The 18,574-nt window shown below is 43.9% G+C and overlaps 1 protein-coding gene across 2 annotated transcripts; it reads left to right on the top strand.

Annotated features, from left to right (window-relative positions):
• The first annotated feature begins 584 nt into the window (after positions 1-584).
• LOC116979788 (E3 ubiquitin-protein ligase TRIM21-like) lies at positions 585-12,649 on the top strand. 2 transcript variants are annotated; one of them, XM_033031602.1, is made up of 7 exons: positions 586-1,206; positions 1,243-1,433; positions 1,524-1,619; positions 4,644-4,877; positions 6,643-6,665; positions 8,202-8,329; positions 11,086-12,649. In XM_033031602.1, the coding sequence occupies exons 1-7, from the start codon at positions 903-905 to the stop codon at positions 11,622-11,624; spliced, it is 1,515 nt and encodes a 504-aa protein (XP_032887493.1). In that variant the 5' UTR covers positions 586-902; the 3' UTR covers positions 11,625-12,649. The 2 variants fall into 2 exon arrangements, with proteins under 2 accessions (XP_032887491.1, XP_032887493.1); XM_033031600.1 differs by having other exon boundaries at positions 585-1,433.
• The last annotated feature ends 5,925 nt before the right edge of the window (positions 12,650-18,574 follow it).

An 18,574-nucleotide genomic window follows, 5' to 3' on the forward strand; every position in this document is an offset into this window, starting at 1 on the left:
AGTACCGTTTGTGATGGCAGTGAGTACCTCATGGTTGGAGAAAATCCCCTCACATTAGGTGTGACATTTATTCCAGAAAATGTATAAGCCGTGTCATTTTAACAACTGTGCAAAGGATATTTTTATGTATTCTTCCACAAAATGAAGACCATATCATAAATTGATTATTCTTATTCAGCATATTGGGCAAATCAGATGCTCGGCCGCTGCTACTTAATTAGAGTTTTCTGCTGTCATTTCGAGTTTGGAAGATTTGATGGCCCTATGCCCCACCCCGTATCACCACCCAACGTGATTACTTTGCAGACTTTCCAAAATCATTTGCAGGCTCCTGTCTATCTATACATTCGTCAATCCTCTCCATTGGCAGTGTGCAGCTGACTGATGTGCACTGCAATGAATCCTGATTCGCCGCCATATATATATATATATCCAGTTTGAAGAGACGTTGGTAAAAAACCCCCATCTAAATACCAATAAAATCAATCCGCTCAACGGGCCATTTAGTTGGTTCTTCATTTCCAGGTCAAGGTTGAGTGAGGGAAAAAAAACCCCAACAGCCACAGGAATTCAGTGGGTCAGGCAGTATCTGTGGAGAGAATCTGTGTAGCAAGTAAGAATTTAATTGTCCTAACTGGGACATGTGACAATAAAACACTATTGACTTGGACAGTCGACAGCAAATATCTTTGGTCGACAGATGCTGCGTGATCCGCTGAGATCTTCGGGTAGTTGCTCTGGATTCCGGCGTCGTCAGTCCCTCATATTGGGGAAGGTTTGTTGCAAAGAGCTCCTCTTGGATCTTTGGTTTGTTGCTGCCCGGGACGTTCCGTGCGCTGGACCGAGCGAGCGGTGTAACGGGCGCCCTCTCCGCCCGCCACTTCCGGCGCACGTCTTTCAACATGGCTACCGCTCTCCAGCAAGAACCGTTAGAGGAAGAATTAACGTGCACCGTTTGCCTGGAGATTTTCGCCGAGCCAGTCATTCTCAGCTGCAGGCATAGCTTTTGCCGGGCCTGCGTGGAGGAGGTGTGGAGGGAGCCTGACTCCGGCATTTACGCCTGCCCGCAATGCCGAGCGGGCTCCGCCATCAGGCCGGTCCTGGAGAAGAATTTCCAGCTGGCGAACATAGTGGAGCGGTACAAGGCGCTGGAAATGTCCCCGGACGCCGCCCCCTGTACCGAGAACAAGTACTCTGTTGCGAAAAGCTGCCTTGGGTGCCAGACGTCGTCGATGCAGCAAGGCGAGGGCGCGACGCTGGAAGGTCACCCTGCCGTGGGTTGCGCGGTGTCGGGGAGGTGCGACGAGCACCAGAAGCTGCTGGAGATCTACTGCAAGGACGACGCCGCCTGCATCTGCACCTTCTGCGCGTTGCTGGGCAGCCACAAGGGCCACGAAGTTGTCAGCATCAGCGAGGCAGTGAACGAGCTGAGTGTACGAGTGTGCGGGCGGAGGTGTGTTGCTCTTTATTTCACTGTTTTGTTTAAAAGCTTACAGTGACTTTTTTTTGCTGCTCTCTGCTAGAATAACATGGAAGAACAGCAAGATAAACTCAGGATCAGCGCTGAAACCTCGCAAGTCGCTCTGAAAGATCTCCAGAAGGAAAAGGAAGACGCTTTGGTGAGTAAATCGTTTTTGTGGATTTTAAATTGTGGCGTACCCTGCTCAGGATTTTCACTGTCTTCCTTAAGTCGTGGTTCTCGATTTAAATCCTTCTCTATAAACTCGTGACCATAGACCACTTCTGGAACAACAGGTATTAAAGTGAAACCTTATTTGTTCTCCCAGGTGAGTTTAAAAACAAGAAATCCAAGAGTCAGGAGGTGGAAGTTAGAAGAGTTGCAGTTACTAATGAATGGTACCTTATTGTCTTACAACATAGGCAGTACACTAGTGTCACCGTCTGCTGCCGCTGACAAAGTTACAAAAGCCCTGTTTACTGCCTATTGCCCCACGTGGCATCAAGCCCCGTCCTCTCCTCCCCCTCACATCCCTCTTTGTTCTCGACACCACACTTCCACACAGCCCCCCCCCCCCCCCCCGGTTCCCCCTTTGTTCTCAGTGGCCCACCTCTCTCCGTTCCTCCTCTCGGTGGCTCGGGGACGATTTGGAGTCTACGGTGGTCGAGCCGGGTCCTCCGTCGGTGCGCGGCGGGCAAGTCGGGCCTGCCACAAAGCCTCACCATTACATCCCTTAAGGAGAAGATGCTTGGGAAGTTGAAAGGTCTGAAGGTGGGTAGACCAGATGGACTAGCACCTCTGTAGACAAAAGTCAAGTCAAGAGAGTTTATCGGCATGTGTCCCAGATAGGACAGTGAAATTCTTGCTTGCTGCAGCACAACAGAGTATTGTAAGCATAAATACAGAACAGTTCAGTGTGTCTATATAACATAGACTATATATATATATATATACACAATAAAAGATAAAATTCAGAGTTTGTCTGATGGTGAGTTTAATAGCCTGATGGCTGTGGGGAAGAAGCTGTTCCTGAACCTGGATGTACCGGATTTCGGGCTCCTGTACCTTCTACCTGATGACAGCGGACAGATGAGTGTGTGGCTAAGATGGTGTGAGTCCTTGATGATGTTGGCAGCCTTTTTGAGGCAGCGACTGCAATAGATCCCTTCGATGGTGGGGAGGTCAGAGCCGATGATGGACTGGGCAGTGGTCACAAAAGAAAACTAGGCCAACAACTTGATAAGTTAACTTCCACCCAAGCAAGTAAAATGTGTTCTGTTTCTTGATCTCACAGTCTCCATCACGAGAAGTAGACTATTGACTGATGTCTATTACAAACCCACTGACTCCCAGAACTATCTCGACTACACTTCTTCCCACCATGTTTCCCACAAAGACTCTATCCCTTACTCCCAATTCCTCCGTCTATACCGCATCTGCGCCCAAGATAAGGTGTTCCATTCTAGAACATCCGAGAAGTCCTCATTCTTTAGGGAACAGGGGTTCCCCTCACCCATATTAGATGAGGCCCTCACTTGTGTCTCCTCAGTACCCCGCAGCTCTGCCCTTGCTCCCCCTCCCTCTAGTCTCAACAGCGATAGTCCCCCTAGTCCTTACCATCCACCCCATCAGCCATCACATAATCTTCCGAAATTTCCGGCACCTTCAACGGGATCCCACCACTAGCCAAATTTTCCCATCTCCACCCCTTTCCGCCTTCCGCAGAGACTGTTCCCTCCACAACTCCCTGGTTAACTCATCCCTTCCCACCCAAACCATCCCCTCCCCAGGTACATTCCCCTGCAACCGCAGAAGATGCAACACCTGTCGCTATACCTCCTCCCTCGACTCTCCAGGGACGCCGACAGTCCTTTCAGGTTCGGCAGAGGTTCACTTGCACCTCCTCCCATCTCATCTACTGTATCCGTTGTTCAAGATGTGGACTTTTGTGCATCGACGAGACCAAACGCAGACTGGGCGATCATTTCGCCGAACACCTTCACTCAGCCCGCATGAACCAACCTGATCTCAAAGCTGCTGGACACTTTAATTCTTCCCATTTCTACACAGACCTTTCTGTCCTCGGTCTCCTCCATTGTCAGAGTGAGACTAAACTCAAATTGGAGGAACAGCATCTTATATTTTGTTCTGGCAGCTTACAGCCCAGTGGTATGAATATTGATTTCTTTCACTTCAGGTAGTCCCTGCATTCCCTCGCTCTCTCTCTCCCTCCCCCACCCAAGTCGCACTAGCTTCTCATTTTCACCCTGCAAACGGCTTACAATGGCCTTTTTCCTTTATCGTCGTTACTTTTTTGCATATCTTTCATTCATTGTTCGTTATCTCTCCACATCGTCTATATCTCTTGTTTCCCTAATACATAACCAGTCTGAAGAAGGGTTTCCACCCAAATCGTCACCCATTCCTTCTCTCCAGAGATGCTGCCTGTCCTGCTGAGTTACTCCAGTTTTTTGTGTTTATCTGTGGTCTGTTTCTTTCTCCACAACTGCTGTGACTTGATAATTTTGTATATTTATTTAATATTTCAAGTCCAAGTTCAAGTGAGTTTATTGTCATGTGTCCCTGATAGGACGATGAAATTCTTGCTTTGCTTCAGCACACAGAACATAGTAGGCATTTACTATAAATCAGATCAGTGTGTCGTAGGCATTTACTACAAAACAGATCAGTGTGTCAATATTTGCAGTATCTGTACATTTTTTTTCATTAGATGATATATATTTTCTTCTGCATTTAATTCCATCCTTTTGTTCGAAGATGTAGAAAAATGTATTAATGTAGGGTTGTTGGTGATCTTGTGATCTGTTACGTTTGACAAGTGGTTTCTGTTCTGTAGTAAGCAAGTAACCAATTTGTGTCCAACAACAGCTTGTGCGGCAATGAGTTAATCACTGGACAATCTTGAGAGACATTAGTTGTGAGGAGCTCATGAGGAAAACATTTAAATTTTATTTTCCTTGAGAAAACATGTCGGGCATCAAAGTAATGGTTCAGCCAAAAGATCACACCTTTGTTAATGCAATATTCCCTTACCACTGAGGGTTTTCACCAATTTGTTTCCCCCACTATCTTCTGACTGGGACTAGTAAGCCACCAATTGAGCAGTAGCTGATGCCAGTGACGTGATGAACTGTGTCCAATCACTAATATTTCCTTAATGAAGGAAGCGATGAAGACGAAGAAAATAAACATCGAAAAGAAATATAAGGCTCTCAGGCAGCAGATTGAAGAAGAGGAAAAAGAGGCTTTTGAACACTTGAATAAGGAGCAGATTCGCGTAACATCAGAGATTGATGGCAGGATCCTTGCTCTCCAGAATTTGATGAAAGAATTTGAGGAATCTCTGACCCATCTCAAAAATCTTTCAGAGAAAAATGAAGACATCCTGTTTATTGAGGTAATGCAAAAAGACTTTAATTGCAATGACATATGTGTTTGTATTAAATATAATTGATTATATTTAATTGGTTGATTCCCCATATTCATAACTTTTCATTGTGAAGAGTAGATAGTTTGTTGGAAAGTCGGCCAAATTTTCTATACTTGTGTCAGTTTATCTCAGCATGCTTACATTTGATCTTCCAATTTCCCTATAAGCTTCTCCTTTTTTAATAAAGCGATTAATGACCAGTTCATTGGCCTCATCACTCAAATGATAGCCAGTTATGTGAGCCAAGATAGGCAATGACTGCAGATGCTGGAATCTAGAACTAAAAACAGAACATTGGAAGAACTCAATGAATTGATCATCACTTCAAGCAAAAGGTGTAAGTCAATGTTGCAGATCGAGGCCCTGACGCAGGACTGAGGAAAGATTGTGAGTGAATAACAGTACAAGGCTGGAGAGTGGGAATAGAGGGTGATGGGTGGAACCAGATGTGGAAGTAATCATGGGCAGATAAAACCAGGTGAGGAGGGGGGAGTTTGGGAGGGGTGAATAAAGGGAGAAGAAAACTAGGTGGATGAGTGCGGGAGGAGAATATCATGGATGTGCATTACTTGAAGGGATGTCTGGATAATAAAAACTATTGGCAATGGGATAATTGGATAATAAAAACTATTGGCAATGGGAATATTGCATGCCAGATGTGAGGGGAATATTTACCTTGCATAATCATCCTTCAAAGTTAAGGATAATCGCCACCTTTGTGTTAAGTGTTTAGAGTGGTGCTGTACTTTCCTTGATTCTGTCTGCAAAAGGTCTGGCTGGCTGAAATGTATTCCACTAATTCCCGGGTGAGAACAGTTAATGCATCAGTGCTATGAAGAAATAATTTAGTTACTCAACTTGATACAAAATTCATTTCATCAGCTTCCTATTGACTGGCTCTGCTTCTATTTAATGCTTATGTAGGCTGCTTATCCTGTGCTCCAAACTACAGTGCAAGGTGAGAAAACTGGGTGGCTGGATATTTGTGTAGAGGTTTCCTCTCTTACAGTTTGGTTAATGATCCGTGTGCAAGTTGATGACAGCCAGCTCTGATGCTCTGCCATCTTCCTATGCAGCTTCTGTGCTATTGAGCCACCTATCAGTCGTTGACATGTGGATAGATTATCCAATTTAAATATTAAGGGGAAATGGAACTCAAATCTACAACTTCCACTAAATTCCTTGATCATTTTATATTTATTCCTTTTATAATTTGTTTAATGAGTTAAAAAAAATTGAAACCATTGTGGCTTTTTTGAATTTAGATGCAGAGTTGCAGCTGGAACTGCTGCTTGCTTCCATTGCAGCCAGCAGCTGTTGAAACCGTAATCCATGGCTTTGTCACTGCTGCGATCAATATTAAGGGATCTGGTTTTGCCTCTCCTTCTCCACCATTTGCTACACTATACTGAGTCTACTCTCTGTCCATCTCCAAGTGCAGTAAATTTAAAATTCTTGCCCAAATCTTTAAATCTGTCCGTACATTCGCCTTGCAGCAGACTGTCAGAGAAATCGATCGGTGTAGTTTGGCTCCTGCTTGTATCTCACTCTTGACTGTACTTCTTGGCTTTCTTTACAGCTATTCTTCCGTTTTAGTGTCTTCCATTGAGGCTTGACATTTCTTTGAAGAACCTGGCATGTTATTTATGCTAAGGTACATTGTGGGTAAATGCAAGATGATTTTTCCTCTTCATGTTCTATGTTTACATCTGTTTTCTATTTCTTGTTTCAGGAATTTAACTCCATTGCTAAGCGGTAAGTAAAAATTAGCTCGATATCATCAGTAATACAATGATATTAATTACAAACTAATCATAAAAGTTTACATTTTGCAAAGGGAAGTAGTGTTTGATCTTGCTAAGTTGATATTAAAAAAGTGTAATTTGTTCTGACTTGGTGTCCCAAAGAGGTTGCGGCAATAAGCCAGTTCAGTATTCCGACTGCGCATACACAGATCATAGGTCGCTCGGGCTAAACACTTGCGGCGGCCATGCCGCTGCACTGGTGCAGACTTGCGTCTCGTCCCTATCCAGCTGCCGCTGGGCCGTCCCCGTCCCCTCCCGAGTGTCCCGTCCGGGGGCAGCGGAGGGGGAGGGGGTGTGCTGGCTCCAGCTTGGCTTTGCCTGTCCTGGCGGGGCGCTGGCCCGTCGCAGCGGCGGCCCAGGCCCGCAGGCACCACAGGTGCCACGGAAAAGAAGCACCAACTCCAGCTCAACTCCGCCCGTCCTGCTGGCGGGACAGGCAGAGTCGAGCTGGGGCCGACGCCTCCCCTCCGCACTGCCTACGGGTCGGGGCCGACACTCCCGTCCACGGACCTCTCTTCCCCCACGTCTCCCCGTCTCCCACTCGCATCTACTCCCTTTTTCTTGCTGTTACACCCCACTCTCCCCCGCTACCAGGCTTTTAAAATTCTCAAATGACCTTTGAAAAATCCCATGATTCCTTGCGTTTTTTGGAATACCGAACTGGCTTATTGACCTAGAATCGACAGCTTATAAGCATAACAGCACAAATTTGTCCCAGTTCATTGCCACAAACCCAGTGCGTCGATAGTTATCTATCAATGTTTCAGCATTGTGATGTGGTGGTTCTGCAGGACTGACATTCTGGTTTTTGTGCTCTTTATATTTTGTGGGTAATAGACTGTTTTTTAACCGCTGTAGTTTCATTTAATGGAGGTAACAGGAATGACAAGTGACAGGAATGTCAGCTTTTTAAGCTGAAGAAACCAGTCTTACTGAAAAGATGTACACAAAATAACATTTGATTTCCCACATCTTAACCTTTCACCCCCACTGCACAATGGCAGCAGCATGTGCAGTGTGTAGAATGCACTGCAGTTATTTGCTTGGGCTACACTGACAGCCACTGCACATAACTATGACTTTTATCACCAAAGAGGACGAAGGCAGCGGGCATGAGATAAATCTTGTACCAGGCAGAATTAAAATTTATATTAAAAATCAATAAACAGCAGGTACTGGAACTCTGAAATAAAAACAGAAAATGTTGAAAAGCTCAGCAGGTCAGGCAGCATCTGTGGCAGGAGAAACCAAGCATTCCTGGACATTGAGCTGCTTTTGAGTCTCGGCTAAATGTAGAGAAATGTAAGTATCTTATTCTCTTGAATATGTAACCTCTCTAGGATTGAACCTATATAGGAGGCTCCTCAGTTTTTATACCCGATTCAGGATTTGTTCTTGCCGAGTCAAGTTTTTAATAAATCTTTGTATAGTAACACTCATTGTTCTAGCTAAAACTAGTTTCACTGTGTAAACATTTATTTTTCAGGTTCAAGGATGTCTCACTGCCGTTTGTACCCACACCTTACACAGGTGAGCCACAAATAATGGACCGAATAAGAGGTACAAATGAAAGGACTGAAGAGGTGAGGGACAGAGAGATGATGGTCCAGCTTTGTAAGTACCTTACACAAATCTTTTATTCAAGCACTCTGCAGTAGGACATCCTCCAGGTCGTAAATCTTCCTTCCAATGTCACGCATCTCTGCTAATATTATCAATTTAATTTTCAACTCTTTCCATTCAGTTTTCAACTGACACAATGTGTTTTTGACCACAAACAGAGCATTTTTGTCAATCGTACACAATGACTGCATTCACTGCAGACGATTGCAAACATTTCCCCCTATTTCCATTATTTTTTATATAGTAACATAAAATCCCACAGCATGGAAACCGACCCTGTGGCCCATCAATTTCATGCTGACCATCACACATTACTCTAATCCCATTTTATTTTTAGTGTAGGAAAGAACTGCAGATGCGTCACCCATTCCTTCTCTCCAGAGATGCTGCCTGTCCCGCTGAGTTACTCCAGAATTTTGTGTCCACCCATTTTATTCTCCTTGTGTTCCTATCAATTTCCCCTATATTCAACCACTCGTGCACACTAGGGCAATTTACAGCAGCAGGTTAACCTTCTAGCTTGTGTGTCTTTGCATGTGGAAAGAAACCGGAGCCCTTAACTACTTCACCATCGTACCTATAGAGAACTTGGTAACATGAAGCAATGTGTTCAGGGCAGCACAGTGGCACGGCTCATGGAGCTGCTACCATACAACCCCAGTGACCAAGGTTCAAATCTAACCTCCAGTGCTGTCTGTGCACATTCATCCTGAAACCTACGCATTGAGATTACCCATTTGATATTTACTTTGCCCTCATTCCATGATCCTGCTAACATATCATCCAGACCCAAATAATGTTGATGGAAGCAATTGAAAATATTGTAGAGGCTTTGGGTTTGATTTTTAATGTTTCAATTATGGTTTATTGTCACGTGTACCTAGGGTACAGTGAAATTCCTTTTGCATACAACTCGGTTAAAAAAGAACTTACTTAAGCAGGAAGGTCTGAAACTGAAAGGTCTGATGGTGGATAAGTCAGATGGACAACATCCCAGGGTTCTGAAAGAGGTAGCTTTAGAGATTGTGGAGGTTTTACTAATGTTCTTTCAAGAATCATTAGAGTCGGGAGTGGTTCCAGAAGATTGGAAAATTGTAAATGTTTTTCTACTGTTCAAGAAGGAACTGAGGTGAAACTATAGGCCGATTAGTCTGACTTCAGTGGTCAAGATTGTAGAATCCGTTATAAAGGATGAGGTTTCTGAGTACTTACAAGCACATAATAAAATAGGCCGAAGTCAACATGGTTTTGTGAAGGGGAGATTTTGCCTGATTGAATTTGATTTGAATCCTTTTGTGACAAGAAGCGTTGACAAGGCCATTGTGTTTGATGCAATATACCGATATTTTAACGAAGCTTTTGACAAGGTCCTGTGTGCAGTCTGATCCCAAAAAAAAGCTCAGCAAGCAGGAAGGGTTTAGACTGAGGGAAAATATAGATGATCTGATCAGTTGTACAAAGCCATGTCAAATGGAATTTAAGCCAGAGTAGTGCGGAGAGATGCATTTGGAGAGATGCATAAGGGAATGTACAGTAAATGGGTACATATCGAGTAGTGTGCACGATCAGAGGAACCTTGAAAGGATGGCCACAGATTCTTGAAGTTAGTAAGTCTAGTCAATTAAATTAAAAAGGCAAAGGGAATCTCTCCTTTATTAATCAAGGCATTGGCTACAAGAGGGACTTTATGTTAGAATTGTAAACAGCATAAATTAGGTCACAGTTATTATTGCCTGTAGTCCTGGTCACCACATTACAGGAAATATGCAATGGGATTGAAGATGTATAGGAATGTTTGAGTTTGGAAATGATAGCTATGACTAAGATTTGGACGTGGTAGGGCTGTTTTAGGCCCAGAGAAAATGAGGCAAAGCTAAATTTGGGTGCATAAAGTAATGAGGGATCTAGAAGTGCCTATTTCCCTTAGAGTTCAAAGATCAAAGGTCATTCAAAACAAAATGCTTCTGAGGGAAGAGGAGGGAAGGCTTTTGACGAGGGGGCATGGGGTCTGGAATTCACTACCTGGAAGTTAAAAAATCCCAGGACTCTGGTCGTCCAGGGTATTTTATAGCTAGCAAAATGCTAATGAATGTTGACCAAGAAAACATGGTATGTAATTTCCACAAAGTTAAATGAATGATTAGATAATCTTTCTTGGTAATGATGGGTAAAGGACAAATGTATCCAGGAAAACATGGATAGCCCCCCCCCCCCCCTCCCCCCGTTCTTCAAACAGCAGCGGGGAATATTTGAGGGCTAAAGGAACATTGGTTTAACATTTTATCTGAAAGATTGTTCTTCCGATGTGCAATATTCACGGGTTTATTTTAGAGATAGTGTGGAAACGGGCCCTTCGGCCCACCGAGTCCATGCCGACCAGCGATGCCCGCATATTAACATTATCCTACACACACTAAGGAGAATTTTTACATTTACCAAGCCAATTTATCTACATACCTATACGTCTTTGGAGTGTGGGAGGAAACTGAATATCTCAGAGAAAACCCGCGCGGTGATGGGGAGAACGTACAAACTCTGTACAGACAGACCCGTAGTCTGGATCGAACCCGAGTCTGTGGTGTTGTAAGCGCTGTAAGGCAGCAACTCTACCGCTGTGCTGCCCTTAAACCTACCTTCTGTAGGTTTGCTACAGAAAGCATTTTCTGGGCCAAGTATTGGGAATGCCTTGAGGTCTCAGTCATGTGTGGTCGAAAGCCAATGATGCCATTGCCTCCTTTCATTCACAGATGGGCAGACACCGACTCTGGATCCAGACACGGCGAATCCTTACCTCCTCCTGACAGACAACAACCGAACTGTGTCCGCATCGAGCCAAATACAGCTGTTTCAAAGAAGTGCCCACAGGTTTGATCGATGGCCTCAGATCCTCGGCACACAGTGTGTGAGCTGCGGCCGATCCTACTGGGAGGTGGAGGTGAGGGAGGGTGGTGGTGCCTGGAGCATTGGAGTTTGCTACACCAGCATCAGCAGAAAGGGGGAGGGAGATGAATGCCTGCTGGGATTTAACAAGAAGTCCTGGTGCATCCATTCAGGTCCATACGTCCTTTCAAGCCTACACAATGGGAAGAGGATTGCCGAGTTTGCAGGGAAACCATCCACGGTGGGAGTTTTTGTAGATTTTGAAGGTGGTATTGTCTCCTTTTACAGTGTGTCAGGCAGAATAATCACCTTGTTGTACACCTTCCATGGAACATTCACTGAACCGCTCCACCCAGCACTGCGGCTTCGAACTGGTGTCACTCTGTCCCTGGCTGCCCTGAAGTAATTTGTATCAGGGCCGCTATGCAGCATGACCAGCATCCCACCATCTCGTTCATTTTACCAGGAAAGATGCAGAACATCATCGGCCTGTGGCTCAGAGATCCCAATCTTCTGATCTTGCAGCTTCCTCTGCCTGGGGACACAGACCACAACAGCCATCAACAGCACGAAGAAGTGGTCCTCACAAAAGGTTCAGGTATTTGAAATCCAGCGGTAGGCTTGTGCTGCATTCCATGTTCTGCTGGAAACAACCCTTTCATTCAGTGCTTTTGAAAGTATATTTGTGTTGGGTGCTTCATTCTATTTTCCATGGTGTCACTTGACAACACTTTTCTCTTCAAGCAAAGGTCTCATTTTTTTTGTTCGCTGCCCAAATGCTTTTTAATCCTGTTAAGGATCACTGAAGGTAAACCGTGTGGACCCAGTCTCAACACTTCCATGTGATATCCTTGTTAACATGTGAACATGAAACAGAATTGGATAACTGAGCAGGAAAAACAGATAATTGGATTTTAAGGAGAACCCTGAGTGTGGTGGTTAGTTCAAGGGGAAAGTGGCCTGTCTTTGTTAAAGAAATAGGTCAGAATATGGCCAGAATTATCTTCATTTGGTTTGCGTGAAAACTTGGACGCCTATTTTATAGATCTAGCAAATCAAATGATTCACTTAGTGATGTGCATAGATATCAGACAGGCAGAAAGTCCCGATACACTACAGCCGCTGGCTCGCCTTCATCCATTTTACTTGTCACATCCCCAAAAAAATTCCAGAGGATTAGTCATGCAGGATTTCCCCTTCACAAATCCATGCTGACTTGAACCAATCCTTTTGCTGCTATCCAAATTGTGTTCCAGTTAATTGTGTGCCAGTGTGTTGTCTCGGAAGCAAAACTATCACGGGAAAGGGCTATTCTTTTGGTGGGCTACCTGCACACGTTGCATATGTAAAAAAATGCTTTGGATCGTATGAAGCTTGTTTCTTGAAATGTTTTTTGTTCTTGAATAAAGAGATCTGGCGTTCATTTGTGAATGGTGATGTGTGGTTTTCTGGTTCTACTGATTGCCCCTTGCCTTTCTACAAGTACAGATGTAATCACCCTCATGAAGTTTTTAAATAAGTGCCTCATTACTGTGGTCCCCTCGCAAGGAATCTGCCTTCACGTTTAGAATGATTGCTATTCATTTCTTGGAAGTGTGTTAAATGTGAGAATGCATAAGAAAGTAAAACTGCACTTTCAGCACACACAAACATAATTCAAAGATTGCATTATTTGAAAACTTCACATCAAGTTTAAGAGAAAGAAACCTTCAAACTGCATTTGAGTCTACCACACACAGGCCACATTATCTAACTGGTTTTACTAACAATCCTACATTCACATGAGGCTCATCTTTTCTCTAACCACATAATTGTATCCTCTGTTCCTTTCTCTTTCATGTAGCTCCCCATAAACTGCCTCAGAAATGTATCTTTGCTATTTGTTTCACCTGTGTCTGAGAGAGTTACATATTTTAGGATTATTCTAAGATTAATTTATGTTTTGTTTTTTTTGCACGCTTTGAGACCTTCAAGTGACTCGAAGACCCTGATTGTATCAGACTTCTTTTGCCAGCTTTTTTACCTTTTGATATCTGCTTCACAGTCTTGGTATTATCTTCAAATCTAATGACACCTCATGCTTTTAATAATAATGTACAGAGAATTGTACACTGTGTACAAACTCAAGGAGGACTCAAGCAACGCCGATCACCATTAAGGGCACTGAGGTGGAGGTGGTTGCTAATCACAGGTACCTTGGGGTGCAGCTTGACAGTGAGCTGAACTGGAAGTGTCATATGGAGGCGGTGTACAGGAGGGGACAAAGCCGACTGTATTTTTTAAGGAGGCTGAGGTCTTTTAATATCTGCCAACCCCTACTGTGCAGTGTCTACCATTCAGTGGTGGCCAGTGCTCTGTTCTTTGCTGTGGCCTGTTGGGGAGATGGCGCCCGTATAGCGGATAAAAACAGATTGGACAAACTAATCAGGAAGGCCGGCTCAGTGGTTGGGGCTGAGCAACGAACGGTCCAGCAGGTGGCAGAGGCCAGAACTCTAAATAAACTAGGTTCCATAATGACAAACCCCACTCACCCACTCCATGCCCTGAAGGTGATCAAGAGCAGCATCTTCAGTCAGAGGCTGATTGCACCAATGTGCAAAACGGAGAGATACAGGAAGTCCTGTTTACCAGCTGCTATAAGACTTTATAATGAGCATAAATAACTGCACTTTTTTTAAATTAATTGTATTTTAACTCGTATTTTAACGTATTTTAACTTGTTATGTATAAAAGCGTGGTGTTATGTTTGTCTTGAAGCTGTCGTGGCACTGTAATTTCCTGAAAAGGATTATTAAAGGAATAATCTAATCTAATCTAAACCATGCTATAAATTAGCTTTAAACCAATTCTATCCCTCTGAAAATCAACATATGACTTACTTTGCTTAATTTTTAAAACCTTATAAATAAATGTAGTGATTTGTGAATATTCCATTACTACCTCCAATGCAATCCGGTAATATCCCCCCACTAAATTGCTTTATTTCCTACCAGATTACACCATCTGACGCGTAGTGTTTTCCTCCCAATAAAAATAAGTGTGAGCAAACAAGCTGTTCCCGACCGGAGGGTCAAGTTCCAATATCATGATGTGTAAGAAGGAACTGCAGATGCTGGTTTAAACCGAGGATAGACACAAAAAGCTGGAGTAACTCAGAGACAGGCAGCATCTCTGGAGAGAAGGAAACGGTGATGATTCGGGTCGAGACCCTTCTACAGATGGATGCTCTCTAATGTTTGACCTTGTCACGTGAGATTGCTAATGTGTATATGCTCTACATCGGTGAGACCAAGCGCAGGCTTGGTGTTCGCTTCGCCCAACACCTCCGCTCAGTTCGCATTAACCAACCTTATCTCCCGGTGGCTCAGCACTGCAACTCCCCCTCCCATTCTGAATCCAACCTTTCTGACCTGGGCCTCCTCCATGGCCATAGTGAGTCCCACCGCAAATTGGAGGAGCAGCACCTCATATTTCGCTTGGGTAGTTTTCTCCCAAGTGCTTTCTCCCTCCTTCCCCTCCCCAGCTCTCCCACAGCCTACTGCATTTTCCTCTTCCTTTCTTCTTCCAGCCCCCACCCCCACATCAGTCAGAAGAAGGGTCTCAACCCGAAACTTCACCTATTCCTTCTCTCCATAGATGCTACCTCACCTGCTGAGTTTCTCCAGCATTTTTGTCTACCTTCAATTTTTCCAGCATCTGCAGTTCTATCTTAAACATATGAGTAAAGGTGATCTTTTTCTCTCTCCCCATTTTCTTTCATGGAGTCATACAGCATCGAAACAGGCCCAAGTCAACTCGGCCAACCAAGATGTTTACCTGAGCTGGTCCCTTTGCCCCATATCCCTCTAACCCATTACATATCTGTCCAAACGTATTTTAAACACTCATTGTACCTGGCTCTACCAGTTCATCTGGCAGCTCGTTCCACATTCCCACCTCCTTGTGTGAGAAAAGTTGTCTTTCGGATCCCTTTTAAAATCTTTCACCTCACTTTACATCTATGCCCTCTATTTTGAACTCCGTTACCCTGGGGGAAACAACTGACCATTCACTTTATCTATGCCCCTCATGATGTTATATACCCTCTATAAGGTCACCCCTCAACCCCTTATCTCCAGGGAAAATAATCTCAACCTTTCGCATGTCTCTGTAAATCAAGCCCTCAGTGCTATTAACTTGTTCTTGAAAATATTCTGCTCCCATTCCAGCTTAATGACATCCTTCCAGAACAGTACAGAATACTCCAAGTGTGGTCTTAATGTCCTGACCAAAGAAGGTAAGTATGACAAATGCCTCTTTCACCACTTTGTCTACGTGTTACCACTTTCAGGGAACGATGTACTTGTACTAGGTCTTTCTGTTCTATAGCACTCCAAGGCTCTACCATTTACTGTGCAAGTCCTGCCCTGGTTTAAGTTCCCCAAATAAAACACCATTTGTAAGATTCTTCTGGACAAATCCCCAGATAAGTAGACCTCACGACTCCCTCTACATTATAATTATGCTGTTAGGGCCACATACTGACCTCTTTCCTGAAAGGAGAGCATGTGCTTGAATCCTGCTTGCTTTCTGGGGTGAGCTGATCTTGGCCTATTTGTTCTGTACTTTCACACTACCAAACTGTAGGAATAGAAATTACTATTTCAATTAGTCTGATCGAAACAGCTTTTGTTTATTCTCATGGACAACACTCCAATTAAATGATTGCAACCAGGTTCTGTCCTGCTGTCATATTACACCTGCTTTCCAATGGGAAACACGTGACAGAAATTGGAAGCAGCGAGCTTTGCTCATTTGCCGTTCTGCAGCTGGAAGTTTGAATGAAAAGTCTGGCTCTTGATTTAATGCAAGTCAGCTGAGACCAGCAAATCTGCAGACCTGAAGCCTTCTCGATCCCACAATGAAGAAACTAATATCCCAGTAGTTTACTTTTACTGGGATTAAAATGCAACTAATTCCTGCGAAGAAGACTTGGATTTAAATAGCACTTTCACGACATCTCAAGTACTTTGCACATATACTTGCTGGTGCTGAAGTACTGTTGCAGAATATGATATGAATATGACATATTTTCCAGCTTTCTTCGCTTCTCCCCTCTCCTTCCTCCCCCAGACAATGACTCAGAAGAAAGGTCTCGACCTGAAATGTCACTTTTTTTAGTTTAGGGATCCAAAAAACTAAAAGGTGACCTATCCATGTCTTCCAGAAATGTTGCCTAACCTAGACATAAAATGCTGGAATGACTCAGCGGGACAGGCAGCATCTCTGGATAGAAGAAGTCTGAAGAAGGGTCTCGACCTGAAACATCACCCATTCCTTCTATCCAGCGATGCTGCTTGTCCTGCTGAGTTACTCCAGCATTTTGTGTCTATCTTCGGTGTAAATTAGCATCTGCAGTTAGTTCCTTCCTACACACTTGTAATAATGTATAATCTTTGCTGACTGGATAGCACACAACAAAAAAGCTTTCCACCGTACCACACACGCCACTTTCCCCACTCTCTTTCTTCTAATCCTTCTACAGGTTACTTTAAATTTTGTGCCCCTCTGCTAAAGGAAAATAGTCTTGCCTATTCCATCTCGGCTCGGCTCAATTATCCCTCCTCAAACTTGTCTGTTCCAGAGACAACAACATTTACAATCAGCTGTCGGACAGAATCCTGTCCTCAGCGGCAGAGGAAGTGTCATAATTCCTGGGTGTTTTGCCAGGAAATAAACGTGCATCAGAAGCTTTAAATTAAAAAAAATCAAAATCAAAATTTATTAAGACAGAAGGTAGACACAAAATGTGTAATTCAGTGGGACACGTAGCATCTCTGGAGACTTGTCTCCAGAATCTATTATAGTGTAATAGTATCTGCAGTTCCTTCCTACACTTATGACGGTGATGGCAAAGCCAGGTACCAGTCTGGTGAATTTTGAAGTGCAATTTTTTCCCCCCTCTGACCCGCAGAGTTGCTGTAGCAGAAACAGAACTGTAGATGCTGGTTTATACTTATATTAGAAACAATGTGCTGGAGAACTCTGCGGGTCAGACAGCATCTCTGGAGAAAAATGATTTGATGTCTTTAGTTGGGACCCTTCAGACTGAGAGTGGAGGATGGGGCGGGTGATGAAGAGCTGGTGGCGAGAAAAGACAAGTACCAATCATGGCCAGCAATAAATGACCCTCGTGCAGAGTGGTGCCCTGGTCAACCCATTGTTGACTAGGGAAGCTGTGATCTCGAGGGATTCAATTTGGTGAACTGTGAAACTGGTTAAACAACTAGGGTGGATGAAGTGGGCAAGGGGGAGAATGGAGGGGAAAGATAGTGGAATGTATTTGAAATTAGAGAATTGTATTGGAGTGTAAGGTACCCAAATGAAATATGAGATGCTGTTCCACCAATTTGCGAGTGGCTTCACAATGACAATGGAGGATGCCCAGGCGAGAAATGTCAGTATAGGGAGGTTTCACGGCAGTCGGGTCACGACCCATGACCCGTACTGTTGCTACGCTATTCCAAATGGATTACACGCGATGAACTGCAGGTAGGCACTTACCATTGTTTCCAGCGTAGCGGGCCCGTTAAAACCCGCTGAAATTGTCAATTTTTGCGCTGTAAATAATTATGGAAATCGGGATAAGCGTGAGAGACATTTAGCCTACTTCAGAATTCCAAAAGTGAGGAGAAATGACGGTAGATAGAAACAAGAGCTGAAGGGACAACAACAGCCAGAGTGCTTGGCGAACATTGGCCGTTTGCTCACTGCATTTCATCAACTAAGGCATTATTTGTGTTTTTTCTTGATTCCTTTGGTATCTAAAAAGTTTCAGAAGTGATAAATCTGGTTGTAATTTTTTTTTTAATCGCCCATGGTTCTCGTGGGTTTTTACATACAAAATGAAAACGCATCTGAAGGAAAATTTACAGCCAGATTTATCACTTCTGAGACTTTTTAGATACCAAAGGAATCAAGAAAAAACACAAATAATGCCTTACTTGATGAAATGCAGTGAGCAAACGCGATAATTCCCAATATTTTCAATGTTTACCAAGCACTTTAGCTGCTGTAGTCCCTTCAGTTCTCGCTTCTCTATACCTTCATTTCACTTCACGTTTGGAATTCTAAAGTTGGGTACAGGTCTCTCACACTTACCCCGACTCCCACAATTTGTTTCAGCGCAAAAATTCAACATTTTGGCGGCTTTTAACAGGTAGGAAAGTACGCGTTTCTAGCACTAATAACATATACCGGAAGTGACGGATGTCTTCCAGTTGGATTCAGCAGCTCCGTGCGTCAAGCCCTATGACCCAGTGACCTTTCGTGCAACCCCCCCTATAGGGGAGTTTAAATGGTTGGTGACCGGGAGGT

The sequence above is a fragment of the Amblyraja radiata genome, chromosome 13 (assembly GCF_010909765.2).
Source record: "Amblyraja radiata isolate CabotCenter1 chromosome 13, sAmbRad1.1.pri, whole genome shotgun sequence".
NCBI classification, from domain to species: Eukaryota; Metazoa; Chordata; class Chondrichthyes; order Rajiformes; family Rajidae; genus Amblyraja; species Amblyraja radiata.